The sequence below is a fragment of the Molossus molossus genome, unplaced genomic scaffold, assembly GCF_014108415.1.
Source record: "Molossus molossus isolate mMolMol1 unplaced genomic scaffold, mMolMol1.p scaffold_m16_p_13, whole genome shotgun sequence".
Taxonomy (NCBI): domain Eukaryota; kingdom Metazoa; phylum Chordata; class Mammalia; order Chiroptera; family Molossidae; genus Molossus; species Molossus molossus.
The window spans coordinates 83661918-83677269 of record NW_023425348.1 but is presented as its reverse complement, the minus strand read 5'-3'; the positions used below and the strand labels follow the sequence as shown (position 1 = coordinate 83677269).

Below are 15352 nucleotides of genomic sequence, written 5' to 3'. Positions count from 1 at the left end.
AGGATTCATACACAACTTTATGAGGTGACTCTCTTGAGTGTCCTCCTCTTTTTTATCTCCCTGCTGCTTTCTGCCTCTGGAAACTTAGCTTCAGTTTTCTCAAATGTGCTGCACATCCCACAACTGAGTCTGTCAATAGCCAAGCTTCAAGAGGGCACAGAGAGAATACAAACAACGGAGATTTCTCTCATGCTCTTGAGATAACAGGTCCTGTGGTCAAATAGAAAGGTCCCCGTGCCTAAGAGTTTGAGGTACCTGCCCAGCCACCACTGTTGTCCTTGTCACTGCTTCTCCACCACAGGATTGACGGACAGGAGAGAACAGAGAGGGAAATAAAAGGGAAGAGGTCCACTCTCTGACCGCTTCTCTGCCAACAGCACAGGGGTTCTCTTTCTGCGTGTACCCAGTGCACACCTCCACTTCTGTGCGGCTTTGAGTCCAGATGAAATGATACAGAGGGAAAAATTAGAAACCTCAAATCTGATCGCCTACTCCAGTGTGTCTGCTGTTATTTACTTTTCAAAGTTCTCAGACGGCTTCTCCATGCATTCTGTCTAGGGTTTATAGCTGCATGTCTGTGGGAGAGCAAAGGTGGGCTGTACTTACTCCTACTTGTCTAGAACTAGGACCCTTCAAGATGGGGTCTATTTTGAAGTTGAGCTAAGATTTGCTTGTAGATCAGCTATTAGATGAGAGAGAAGAGGGGGAGTGAAGAGGAGGGGAGAGAAGAAAGTCAAGTTTTGGGGCAGGGCCAGAAGAAAAACGAACGAAGGACTGCACTGGAGAATCCTTGCTAGGCAAGGAATAGGTGCATAACTACATCTCCTCAACTCACAGACACTACAGAACATAAAGAAAGTTGAGTTAATACCTCCTGTCTCTCATTCACAATTCTCAGTGGGACACTGTATGTGGTTTATGCTTTCAAAAAGTACAGATGCTATGAGTTTCATCTAGAGAAAAGAGCTGGACTGTAACCAAGGGAAGCCAAACAGCAGGTGCACGCTTCCCATCAACTACAGCAAGCAGGATACTTAAGCCTCTAGGAATAAAAGGTAACCCTTTAGGAAAAAAGATGGAAGACACAGGAGAAAGTGTTTTCACCATCGGTAGGACTGTTTTAAAACTGAAGTTACTGGGTTAGAAAAACCTAGATATGACTAAATTAAGTTCTGTATTCTCAGGTGAAAATGAGTGTTTGTGGTAAAGTGAATCGTTTCTGCATAGCTGGTTCCACGACCATTATAAAACATACATACCCAGTGTTATAAATCTTCCAGACACATGCACTGTATATCCTTATTTAGTTCAGTATAACACAATTTACTCCAATCACTACTCTATCCACCAAAAGGCAGAATCAGTTTAAGTGCCAGACAGAGGCCAATGGTTGGTTCTGTGGGAAACCACTTCACAGATGTGCAAATCTCCAGGGACTGTATGTTGTACACATAGACATACATTTAAGGTCAATCTTAGATTGTAAAAAAGACTCTTAACAAAAGATCTGTGCAGATCTTAGAGGCCCTAGAGAGGACAGGATGTTTCAGGAGCCAGCCAAACTAGGCTGCCAAGAAAAGAGGGCTTTGCAAGACGCCTCGGTACTTCAGATCTCAGTTCTAGCTCCTTGCCACCAAGGCTTACACTATTCTCCAGCTGTTTCACATATGTCTATCAGGTGGCTCTTTAACATTATAGAGTGTAAGCTTTTCAGGGCCTTTGAAGTGCCTTTTATAACTTCTGTCACACTTTGCACAGGACTGGGAACATAATAGATGTTAGGATTTTATTTTGCTCCCTAAATTAACTATCTGATACTACATCTATTTCAAAACCAAGGTATCACTGTGATGTCCTATAAACAGCACAGTAAATAAAGTATATGTGCGAATGTGTAGTATTGAAAAACAACTTTTTCAAAAGTTTTTCTTTTTCTTTTTATTGTTGACATTACAGCAGATGTCCCCTTTGCCCACCTCCACCCAGCCCCCAACCCTTTCCCTCTGGTCACCACCTCACTGATGTCTGTGTCCGTGGGTTATGCACATATGTTCTTTGACTAATCCCTTCATCTTCTTTCATCCAGTCCCTCCTCCCCTCTCCTCTCTGTTGGTTTGTTCCATGTATCCATGCTTCTGTTTCTATTTTGTTCATCAGTTTATTTTCTTCATTAGATTCCACATATAAGTGAGATTATATGGTGTCTGTCTTTCTCTGACTGGTTTATTTTACTTAGTATAATAATTTCCAGGTCCATCCTTGCTGTCGTAAAAGGAAAGATTTCCTCTCTTATAGCTGCATAGTATTCTATTGTGTAAACATACCACAGCTTTTTTATCCACTTGGGCTATTTTCAGGTCTTGGCTATTGTAAAGAGCACTGCTATGAACATAAGAATGCATATATATTTTTTTCAAATTGGTGTTTCAGGGTAATTCCAAAGCATGCCCCCATAGAAATTAAGTGAATGGACCTACCTTATTGCCTCAATTCTTAATGTTATTTCCTAAATATTTTACAGTCAGAAAACTGACTCACTTGCATAAGTCACCACAGGTAAACAGAGTTTTGTTTCACTAACAAAGTCTAAATGTAAAGTAATCAAAGAAGTATAAAGAGTATGTTTACTGCTCTAGACATGCAAATCTTGGTTCGACTGGTCCTCAGCAAAATTGAGGTTGCTGTGTAGGCTGCCTCCCTCAGGCTGAAATGGAGCTATTGCCTTCATTTCTGTTCGGATAGCAAATGAGGTAGAAAAGCTTTCCTGGGTCTCCCACAGGATCACAATGATAGAGAGGGAAAAAGCAAAATATAAACTTCTGTCTCCAAGTGCGGCCATCTTTCCACACACCACAGCATGCCAGCACCAAGGGGCAAAATGAGTGAACCCAATGCTCTACAGCTAGAAGATGACAGGGCGAATGTCCAGCCAGGTAATTCCCTCCCTGAAGTCTATGCACTTTGCACTGTGAAAGCTATGACTAGACCTGCTCTAACACCGCACACGATTCTCCAGGACAGGTTTTCATCCTCAAGAAAGCCACCCTTTCCAGAAGATACACCGTGATAACCACGCAGATTATACATTCCATTGCAACACCAGCCTCCTCACACTTTTGCAAGCGAAGCCATATTTCTACCTGCTGTCTCTGCTTCCCAGAAATGCCACTGAGTAGAGATGCTGAACAAAGTAAGAAGAGAGAGAAGCATGAAAGATCGCTAACTTCTCAGACTGATAAAAAGCCTCAACACCTAGAATTCACAGAATGATTTAGAAATAATATCATTTTCACCCAATTCTCCTAACATTAACCACACACATAAGTGATCAAAGCACAGAACTTCTAGTTCTATAAAAGCCATACTCTTTTTTAATCACAGGGACTCTGAACACTATAAGTTTCTTGGCACATTCTGCAATCGTAATAGAAAGATGCTTATCCAAGAGGAGATGAACTTCCGACCAGGCTGAGTCAACATCGCGTGTTCCAGGGAGTTCACCCCAACAGAACGAGCCGCATTTTCTCAGGCTTGTCTTCACTCTCGTTGAAGGAGTTCCTGCCCTGACTCTTTGGACTTGAACTTTAGAAAAGGGCTTGGCTCTGCTTCCCCTTCTCAGAATGGAGGTCATTTCCTGGACACGCCACACCAAGCCACACCTGGCTACAGCCACTCGAGAAAGAAGTGTAAGCCTAGTATATAATATGGTTTTTAAACAGGGTTTCCTTTTTAGGATTTGAATACCTCTTATCAACATAAGTCTATATAAAGAAAAATTTCCGCCCTGGCCGGTTTGGCTCAGCGGTTGGAGCGTCGGCCTGCGGTACAGAGAGACCCGGGTTCGGTTCCCGCTAAGGGCAAGTACCTCGGTTGCAGTTTGTCCCCGGCCCTGGTTGGTCGTGCGGGTGGCAACCACTCGATGTGTCCCTTCACATCGATGTTTCTCTCTCTCTCTCTTCCTCTCTCTCCCTCCCGTTCTGTCCGAACAAAAAATGCAAAAATGTCCTCGGGTGAGGATAAAAAAAAAAAAAAAAAAAAAATTTTCCAAGATAATCAGTTGCTTGGATTGAAGCCACACATGTGCCTGTTTGGCTGCCTCCTGTCCAATCCTGCTCTTCCTACCCCAATCCTGGAGATACCCAAATAATTCTGGACCCAGAGACATAGAAAGGAGTATGGTTCAGACTGACAAACTTCAGAGGTGGGGAGTAGGGGGAAGGATGAGATAAACCAAAGAACTTATATGCATGTATGCATAATCATTGGACATAGAAAACAATGCTTGGCTGGGGGCAGGATAGGGAGGAGGGAGTCTGGGGGGATAAAGGAGAACCATCTGTAACAAAAATAATCTAAAAGAATTTAGAAAAAAGAATTCTGGACTTCAAATCATAGTTCACAACCAACTGGTGTAAAAAACCATCAAGGGCTTGGGAACAGTCCTTGATCTGCAGTTTCCTCAGCTGCAAAGTGAGCACCGTCCCACCTGAGGGGCGGCACTGTCCTGAGATTCAGTTTTGGGAAATTTACTGGTGGATGCTCAGTTCATAGTCGTCGTTTCCCTCTTAGTTCCCATTTTCTTTTTTTCTTTTTTTTAATCCTCACTGAAGGATATGTTTCTATTTATCTTCAGATAGAGTGGGAGGAAGGGGGAGAGAGGGAGAAAGAGAGAGAAACAGCGATGTGAGAATGCTGCTATTTTCAATATTATGTTACCAGGAAAGAAATCTCTTCTTGGCCAACACATGCATTTCCATCCCATGCACTGGATGCCTCTTGCAGGTGATGCCCAGGTGGACCTGCAAAGGAAGAGGAGCCTGAGCTCACAGTAGCATGTCTTGTCCTACAATTCCAGATCCGGCACGTTCGGCCCTGCTTTTCTGTGGACCCAAACACCTGTGCATACCCATAAGGCGCTTCATGCTATATTTTTTAAGCTTTTTATTGACTTTGAAGTGATTTCAGAGGAAAATACCTGATAATAAGGAGATTATCAGGCCTCGTGTAGAATCCAGAGACTTCGATGTACTTCTGTTCCAGGAACCTTTAGAGAGAAGCAGAGGAATGCACAGAGAAAGCAGGGCCTTAGGAATCAGGAAGATCAGGTTTGAACTCAGGCTCTGTGAGTCACCAACTGTGTGACCTCAGTCAAGACACTGACCTTCACCCTGGCCGGTTTGGCTCAGCAGTTAGAGCGTTGGCCTGTGGACCAGGGATTCCCGGGTTCGGTTCCTGCTACGGGCATGTACCTCGGTTGTGGTTTGTCCCCGGCTTCGGTTGGGGTCATGTGGGTGGCAACCACTCGATATGTCTCTCTCACATCGATGTTTCTCTCTCTCTCTTCCCCCCTCTCTCCCTCCCGCTGTGTCTAAAGATAAATGCAAAAGTGTCCTCAGGTGAGAATTAAAAAATAAATAAAAGACACTGACCTTCCAAATATTCCATCTCTTCATCTATAAAACAGGTGTTTACAGGTGTTCCTTCTATCCACCTCACTAGACTGTTTTAGGATCCAATGAGGTAAATACATGAAATCTTTTGATGAATAGTCAAATAAACACACACACATATGTTCCTTATTTATTTATAACTATTATTCTCAGAAATGATAACAAGAGTGATTACTGGTTTGTCTTAAGTGTGAGACATTGGTATGTTACCTAGATAACTGAGGTGAAAATAGAGATATAACATTTTACATCTGAAGCAATAATGACTTCTAAACATTTAACTGACCCTATTCTTGCTGAGTTTTACCATAAGTCCCTTAGAGCCAGATACAAAGAGAAGTCTCATTCAGGCCATAATTTCAAAAGATTGGCAGTCTAACGGAGGGGAAATAAACACTAAAATATAGGTAGTGGGGGCCTTAGAGGGACCCACTGAGTACTGTGGGAGCTCAAAGAAGGCAAAGGACATATCCAGACCGCTACCATGGACGTTCCCCGAGGTACAGAGTTTCTGGGGAGCACTGAAGGTAGGTAGGATGTTAACAGGTAGAGATGGGGAAACATTTCAGGTGGAAGACACAAGGGATGCTCAGGAAAACGTGCTCCACCAGAGTGTAACTGAAAGTGAAAACAGAACATTCAGAGAGGGCCATGCCTTGAGGGTGTCGCGTGACGAGTGGGAGATTGTGGTTGATTCGGAAGGTAAGGGGGAGTCATGGAAGATTTCTGAGGAAGGGATGGTGAAATTGGAGAAGTGCTTTAGGGTGATCTGGAAATGTGGGAAGGGAAATATTCTGAGAGTGAGCGTTAGTGTTGGGGTTACGTTTTGGGGGTACACTCAAGTGGCTACCTGAAGTAGGACTCCCAAAAAAAATGATTAAAATACCACAGGACAAGCAGTGAGGACCTACGAGCAGCTAAGCCCATACTTGAATCAACAGGTAGCTCCAGAATGAAGACTGTGAAGGAGTGACACACTTGCGGACAGAGGTCATCGGGTGCCTTGCTGGAACGGCTGAGAAGCATGAGGTGCCAACGGGCTGAACACAGAGGAAACTAAGGGCCGAACAACCAGAGGCACAGAGAGCAAAACGGGGAACGAGATGAGACCGGTGTGAAAGAAGAGAGTGGCAGACTCTGAACATTGAAATGTTCATACTACATGGAAAACAAAACCTGTGCCTACCTAGTAGATACCATCGGCTAGTGCTTTCAAATCACTCAAAATCTTGAAAACCCGAGTCTAAAGCTAGCATGACCTCATGTGGATCTCCGTCAAGAGGCAAAACACCTTCTGTTCCAAGGATTAATCCCTTCCTGGTCTGCTCGGCCTGCCCAGACCCACTAGTAAATCCTCAGGGGGTCGGCAGAATTTCTAAGCATCTGAGCGACCACTACACCCCGCCCCCACCTTTCTCCTCTAGACTCCCAAAGTTCAGGCTTCTCTAACACAAGGGCCACACGACCCTTGTTCCTTCTTGCCTTCCACCTGCCTCCCCGTCGTTATTCCCTGAGAAACCCTGGTTTCTGGAAGAGCTTATTCTCCCAAAACAGCCCACCTGCCTCAAGGGCGCTGTCTAGCGTGGAAGTGTCGCCTTGGAACACGGCTCCTAGACTTCATCCTAGAGACCCCCCAGACCCTGTCTGACGCCACACAGACCAGAGACTGAAATGGTCAGAACAAAGGTGACGGGACCAAGGCCACTCCCTCAGTTAAAAGTAGAGGCAGAGCCCTGGCCAGTTTGGCTCAGCAGTTAGAGTGTCGGCCCTCAGACCAAAGAGTTTCGTGTTCGATTTTGGCCAAGGCACAAACCTCAGTTGCAGTTCAGTCCCCAGCCCTGGTAGGGGTCATGTGCAAGACTATCAATCAATGTTTCTCTCTCACATCGATGTTTCTCTCTCTCTCTCTCTCTCTCTCCCCCCCCCTCGCTCCCCTCCTTCCCTCCCTCCCACTTTGTCTGAAAATAAATGAAAAAATATCCTCAGGTGAAGAGTTAAAAACAAAAGAAAAAAAGCTGAGACAGAATGAGATCCTTGAGCCCCATTGCCCATCCCTTGTTTCTCCCATTTGCCCCACCTAAATCATCTCTTTCTCTTCCCACACCTCTTTCCCCCCAGCAGTCCCCTCATGGCGTTCTTCACGTCCGCATTCCTGAAGGAATAAATGACGGGGTTTAAGAGAGGGGTGACCACCGTGTAAAACACCGCGACCACCTTGTCTGCTGGGAGGGTGGCACAGGGCCTCAGGTAGACGAAGGAGCAGGGGATGAAGAACAGGCTCACGACCGCCACGTGGGAGGCGCAGGTGGACAGGGCCTTGCGCCGGCCTTCGGTGGGCTGGCTCCTCAGTGAGTGTAGGATGACCACGTAGGAGGCCAGCAGGACCGCGAAGCTGATCACCGAAATGGAGCCACCGTTGGTGACGATGAGCACGCCGATGAGGAAGGTGTCGGAGCAGGCCAGCTTCAGCATGGGGTGCACGTCACAGAAGTAGTGGTCCAGGACCTTGGGACCACAGAAGGGCAGCTGGAAAATGAGGAAGGTCTGCCCAACAGAATGCAGCAGGCCCCCACCCCAGGCCGCTCCCACCAGGAGGCCACACACACGTCGGTTCATGATGACCGTGTAGTGCAGGGGCCGGCAGATGGCCACGTAGCGGTCGTAGGCCATCACTGTCAACATAAAGATCTCGGTGCCTCCAAGGAAATGAAGGAAAAAGACCTGTGTGATGCAGCCCTTGAGGGAAATGACGTTCCTCTCCATAAAAGAATCAAGGATGAACCTAGGGGCTGTGACAGAACAGTAACAGATTTCCACAAAGGACAAATAGCTGAGGAAGAAATACATGGGGGAGGAGAGCCCTTTGCTGGCTACGATGGTCACCACAATGAAGCCATTACCCAACACGATGGCCATGTACATGAGGAGAAAAACCACAGAAATGACCTTCTGCATATCCCGGTTCTGGGAAAATCCCAAGAAAATTATTTCAGTCACATTGCTGGTGGGGGCCATGTTTCAACGCACAGGGCTGACAGCCAGGGCCACAGGCACCAAAGAACTCTCCTTCGGTAATCAGAGCATCCCTTTCAGACCTGGAGGGTGACCGTCGCTCTGCTCCCTCTTGAGCCCCGCCTCGGCCTGGGGCTTCTCCCAAACATGTCCTCCACGAGACAAGCGGACAAAACTACAGTCATCAGGGGCTCCGTGATCTTCCTGAAATAAGATTTGAGTTTATAATAAAGCCGCCTTCGAGTGTTTTCTCTGATCTAGGCACGTGCATTAGCTCATTTAATCCTCACGACAAAAATGAGGGGTTGTTTTATACCTAAAAAAACTGAGACTCGGAGAAACTCGGTCACTAAGTCAAAGCCACACAGCTCGTATGTGAACTGAGGTCTGTATCTTTTATTTTCTGTTTTAACCCTCACCCAAGGATATTTTTATTCCATTTATCTTCAGATAGAGTGGGAGGAGGGAGAGAAAGAGAAACATCATCGTGAGAGAAACACATCCACTGGTTGCCTCCTGCACGACCAGGGCCGGGGACAAACTGCAACCGAGGTAGGTGTCCTTGGCCAGAATCGAATCTGTGACTCCTTGGTCTAAAGGCCGACACTCTAACTGCTGAGCCACACCAGCCAGGGCGAGGTCTGTATCTTTTAAAACGTAGAAGCTTCCACTACGTCTTCTGCCCAGCAGCAGCCTTCTCTTGGTCGCATGAGTTTCAGCCAGTTTTGCCTTACACCATAATGTGGAACCAATTTTTTTACAGTGATTGTTAGAGTCTCTCAACCTCAATTATTGTGCAACCAGTGGAACTGACCTGGCTCCCTAACAGGCATAGGAAAGAAACTGAGCCCTGGCCGGTTTGGCTCAGAGGTTAGAGTGTCAGCCCTTGGACCAAAGAGTTTTGGGTTCGATTCCAGTCAAGGGCACGTACCTCGGTTGCGGTTCATCCCCGGTCCTGGTCGGGATCATGCAGGAGGCCACCAGTTGATGTCTCTCTCTTTCTCTCTCTCTCTCTCTCTCTCTCTCTCTCTCTCTCTCTCTCTCTCTCCCCCCCCTCCCTCCCACTCAATCTGAAGATAAATAAGAAAATATCCTGGGGTGAGGATTAAAATTAAAAAAAGAAAGAAAGAAGCTGAAAGGGGGAGGGCAGTCACCGAGCTCCAACCGCTATTCCTGGAGGTGAGCGTGAGAGAGGAAATGAATCAGTCATGGGCTGCCTCCGCAGTCCCGGGACCAACGGCTAAGAAAGAATTCCAAAGTCGTTGAAGTTTCCATGTTATAACAACCTGTTATTATTGCAGGGAATGTGAAGCATGCTCAACTCAGAGCCCCAGAGCAAGTCCACGCTGGCAGAGGCCCTGCAGGGCGTCAGGGCTACCCCTTGAAGCACAGGCAAGTTCGTGAGACCCCGACATGCACTGCAGGGGCTCCGAGTGTGAGCACGGGCGATCAGACATGGAAACTCCACAGTCACAGCTCTGAGTGGTCACTCTCTTGGGGTCCGAGCCCTGCCAGCAGCCTCCATGGATACGCACCTCCCAGCCAGCCTGCAGTCACAGGTGAGAGAGCAGCGTGGTGAGTGGGTGACCGGGTCAGGAGAGCTGGGTTCAGTCCTAGCACTGCTGCTTAGCAGCCGTGGGACATTAAACAAGCACAGAAACTCTCCACGCCTGGGATTTTCATTTTTTTAAAAAACAGAAATAAAAATACCTTTTGCACCCAGCCAGTGTTGCTCAATAGTTGAGCGTCGTCCCATGCACCAAGAGGTCGCTGGTTGGATTTCCAGTCAGGACACAGGCCTGGGTTGTGGGCTCGATCCCCACTAAGGGGCACTCAGGAGACAGCAATCAATGTTTCTATGTCTCTCTCCAAAAAATTCAATAAAAATATATTTTAAAAAAAAATACTTTTTGCTTGGTGCCATTTTGAGAATTGAATGCACTCACACATTTTAAAACAAATAATACTTATATAAGAGAACGACTGAAAAGAGAATTCGAGTAGAACTGGATATGCTTTTACGCTGTCGATTGCCTGAGTGCGGTGTGATGGGGACTCGTGAAGGTGCTCCTGCTCCGGGAGGCAGGCCTGGCACCCCTCTGTGGAGACCTGCAGCCTCTGGGGTTCTGATTTAAGCGTCTTACAACAAACCTATGGAACAGTAGGCTATGTAAGGAAACAGGACTGAATATGCTAAGTGACTCGCTAAGCCAGTCACAGAAAGAAAAATCCTGTCTGAGTCTGCATCTATCCCTAGAGCAGTGAAATTCATGGAGACAAAGCAGAATGTGGTTGCCAGGGGCCGGGAAAGGGGGCCGTGGAGTTAGTGTTTAACGGGAGCACAGATTCCATTTGTGACCATGCAGGTTTTTGAGATGGATGGTGGTGATGGTTGCATAACAACGTGAATGCACTTGACTACCACTGAAATGTACGTGTAAACGGTTCAGGTGGCAAATTTCATGTTATGTGCATTTTACCTCAGTTAAATAAATAAACAAATATATAAATAAACTCAGATGACTCCCATTTCCCCTTCTGCATACCCACCTCCAAGGATAATGGTTGAAGCTTGGCAAATTTGTCTTTCCCTCCCCTCCCCCTTAGTGTCTTTCTTGGGCCTGTTAGGGAGCCTGCTTAGTTTCAAAGGTTGCAGAATACTTGTTGGTGAGAAACTCTGGCTCTTGCTGTAGAAAATACTTCCCACACTCCGGTGTAAGGCAAGACCAACAGGACACCCTTGTTATGCAACCAATACAAGGTGCTCTTCAGGAGTAAGAAACAATGAAAGCATTTGGAAAATACAGGCCTCAGTTCAAAACCAAGCTGTGTGGCCTTGGGCAAGTGACTCAGCCTCTCTGAACCTCAGTGTTCTTATCTATAAAATAGGCAGACAACCATCCTCCCCATCAGGCCCTCTGTGTACCCAGCCGATCCTCTGCCACGCATCGGTGGTCCACGTTTGGGATGTGTACGCAGAGAGCAGGAATCCCTGATGGGCGTGTCTCACCCTCATAGCAAAAATGGCTCTATTACTACTCTGTGAAATTTAGCTTTGAAAGTAAATGTCCTCTCCTTCTCTAATGGCTTCTGATTTGGGGTGTCAGTGAGAGAGTCCCTCTCAGGGGACATGCTAAAACCACTTTCGTTTTCAGATAAAAATTTTAAATTAATTTTTTTTCTTCCCAAAGTCGTTGAAAGTTAGCAGAGTGAGATGTATACATAATGTCATCATCAAATTTTCTCTGAAAAATTAAAATGTTGAAGTCTGTGGAATGAGAGAAAGAAAAGGAAATTGACACTTTTTGAAACTCTAAATGGAAATGGAAACTGTATTAGAGAGAATTTCATAAAGAGGTTATCAGACCCATGCCCTGGCCAGTCTTGCTCAGTGCTTAGAGCGTCGGCCTGCGGTCCAGAGAGACCCGGGTTTGGTTCCCACTAAGGGCACGTATCTTGGTTGCAGTTTGTCCCCAGCCCTGATTGGTCATGCAGGTGGCAGCCACTCAATGTGTCTCTCTCACATCGATGCTTCTCCCTCTCTCTCTCTCTCTCTCTCTCTCTCTCAATTCCTCTCTCTCCCTCCCACTCTATCTGAACAAAAAATGGAAATGTCCTCGTGTGAGGATAAAAAAAAAGAGGTTATCAGACCCTAAGCCATCGCCAGAGGCAGGGACCCACTTGTGGAATAACTTTCATTCTGCCTTTTTCGTTGGCAGGAAGAGACTCTGAAAGGGAAGCACGACATTTTATCAGACGGTAAGTACCTGCCCATTGTCAGGGTCTATGGTTCAGAAAACTGAAACAGGGATGACGCAGAAGCTTAAGAGAGATTGGCCCCAATACACAACCTGTGAAAAATGTTCAAGTCTTTACAATAAATCTGGGCCCTGCCTTATGGTTCTGCATTATCCCTTCCCTGTCACAGAATTCCGTGTCCCGTGGACTTCTGAAGAATAAGAGTGGTCTAAGCAGCCTTTTCCAGCATTCCCTTCTCACGCTTCTTCTCCAGAGACCGTCACCAGAGGAGTCGGCGCAGGGCCTCTCCATGCCGGGGCCCCTTACTGAGGAACTGTAAACTGTTACATCGGAAAGGAAGCTCATGAACTCTCCTCACAGAAGAGGAGCCTGGACCCAGAACCACACAGCGGGTTGGTGGGGCCTGGACTAGAATCAGGCCCCATGGCTCCAAGTCCAATACTTGCTTCCCTGCCCTTGTTCATCGACTCCGCCCCCGGTGCTCACCCAAAGCTGAAGAGCAAGGAGAGAGGAGACAGCCGTGCTTATAATCAAGAGCAAAGCAAAGCTGAAGAGTTCAGACCTAAAAAAAATCAACAATAAGAAAATGAACCACCATGCGGTCCACCCTCAGCCCAGACAGCCTGCGCAGAGCTCAGGCCCTGGAGAGCAGAGGAGATGTTGGGAGTCGGCCAACCCAGGCGGCCAATGAAAGGATCCTCGGCAAGAAACACCTCGGCAACAAGGTGCTAGTTCAACACTTTGTCACCAAGGGTTAAAATTTTCTCTAGCTGTTCCACGCACATTTGTCAGGGCTCTTCAACAAAAGAGCATGTAACCTTTAGAAGAGTCTCGTCTATCCACAGGCACCCTTTCACCAGGCGGGGAACTCAGTAGACGTTAATAAGTATTTGGGTTTGATCCCTGAACCCTCCTTCCGCTACTATATCTATTTCAAAACCAACGTATCAGTGCAGGTGTCTTTTAAAAACACATAAGGATTTTATATTTATATATAAGCATCAATATAAATAAAGAGAATAAAGTATATGTGGGGGTGTGTAGTATCTAAAAAAAAAAAAATAGCTCTTCTTTTTTAAAATCATTCCAAAGCATGCCGCTACAGAACCCACCTTGAGTATTGTTTGTTGCCTTGATTCTTAACTTTCTCTTCTGAGTATTTTGTAGTCAGAAAATTGATTCACTTGCACAAGTCACCCCAGGAAGTCGGAGATTTGCTCCACTAACAATGTCTAAAGATAAAATAATCAGAGAAATATAAAAAGTATGTTTACATTCAGTGATCTAAAACTTGAACAACGTGGTTCAAAGCAGACCTTCAGCAAAATTTAGGTTTTTGTGTAGACAAACCTCCATTCAGGCTCAATGAAACTAATGCCTTTATTTCTATCAGAGAAGGTCAGAGGTGAGAATAGCTTAGCCAGTCCCCTTAAATTTTTCCAAAGAATATTTCTGGAAACGCAAGACTCAGCAGCTGACTGAAACTAGATTTGCAAATGACTCCACACTGAGCATGTTACAAGTGCTTCTGGTACAAATGGCTACAGCATCTGCTCTAAGCCCAGCTAAAGAGTTACTCTCTCACCTCATTATTAAAGTAGGTGATGTCCAAGGTCCACACCATCAGCTGAACAAGTGAGCAAACCTAAGAAAGGCTCCTGTGCATGGAAGTATTAGAAGCCAGAGTAGCATCAGTGAAAGGTGCCAATGTGTATGAAAGACCCTGCCTGAGGGTCTCCCCATCCGTGGCAAGGCCTCAATGAATGAACTGATTCAAAACTGTTCTACACATAAAGGCACCACTAAACTCTGGCCTTCCCCTATAGACTCACCAGCTGCCATCAATGCCAACCACCTCCGTCTGCTAACTCCAGAATTTAATCACTTTCTCACTCAGAAAGCTACAGGGAAATAGAACAGGGCTAGTCGACCCTAAAATCCACTGAAATGAGGACTGAAAAAGGTATTTGCTGGACTATGAAGCTGGAAGCATTTAGGGAGTATGAAATGGAAAACACATCAGAGAATTGAATTCCCCGAACTTCTCTAGCATCTCCCATCTGGGTTGTTTCTGAGAAGAACACAACTCAACCTCCCAAATTGCTTCTTTCAGAGGTTAAGGAACCTATCTCTAATTAATCCACTTGAAAAGCTGGGACTTCTACTTGCCACCATGATTACCCTCTCTTGTCCTGGCCCTCAGAGGTTTACTTCTGCATTCTCAAGCAAGTGACAGGGGAGAATTCAACATTGCATCACCCGTGTCCCCAGCACAGACTTCCACAAGAGGCTCTTGGTGGCGTATCCTGACCTCATCCCTCATCGTGAGTTCCAAGGAGATTTTAATCAGGTGGACCTGGACACCTTCACACACGTACTTTGACATGTCTTCTGATCAGAGAATGCTAGTTAGACATGGCAGGGCCTTCATAACCATCACGTGCAACTCACTACACTGAAAGTGAGAAAACAGCCAAAGAGAAAAATTTCTGTGCCAAGCTTCCCCACGCACTGATGGCATGGCTAACCCAGCTCTCTCCTGGCCCATCACAGGGCTCTTCCGACTGCTCGTTGCTAATGTTCTAAGCATTTTAACACAAATTTCCAGCACACAGATTCATGGGCCAGGGCTCTGGAAAGACTGGACTACTCTAACTGTTAAGCATAATCTCCTAAGTAATAGCACATTACAATTGGGGGGGGGGGGCGGTGGGCACTGCCTTTTAACTTTTCTTTCTAACATCTCACAAATAGTCAAAGTCACACTCTACTGCAGTACCTAGTACAGTATTGCCGTTTGACAGACTAGGTCACTGGGGCTCAGAAAGATGAGAGAATGGGTCAAACCTATACAACTAATAAACTGTCCAGCTGTGTCAAATGTCTGAATGTGTCATTTCCTGCCCAAACAGAATAAATATATCACTAGCCACTGTTGCCCCATTATGAAACAAAGAGGCCAATAATAAAACTAACTAGACTATACCCCAGCCCCATATTATCTGTGTAGTGATGCTGCTTCATCAAAGTTCTATTCTTTGGGGACAAATAAATTATGGAATGATGGTATGAGTGTGACCTCTTCCTCCCAACCATAATCCATCTGAAACACCATAAGAATTCAAACTCTA

The 15352-nt window shown here is 46.0% G+C and overlaps 1 protein-coding gene across 1 annotated transcript; it reads right to left on the bottom strand.

The window, feature by feature from the left end:
• Positions 1 to 7532: 7532 nt before the first annotated feature.
• Positions 7533 to 8465, bottom strand: LOC118628658 (olfactory receptor 4X1-like). Its single transcript, XM_036259604.1, has one exon. It carries the CDS (start codon positions 8463 to 8465, stop codon positions 7533 to 7535), a length of 933 nt encoding a protein of 310 aa, XP_036115497.1.
• Between the last annotated feature and the right edge of the window lie 6887 nt (positions 8466 to 15352).

Coding starts and splice junctions, on each gene's coding strand:
- LOC118628658 (XM_036259604.1), bottom strand. CDS start 8,465: ATGGCCCCCACCAGCAATGTGACTGAAATAATTTTCTTGGGATTTTCC.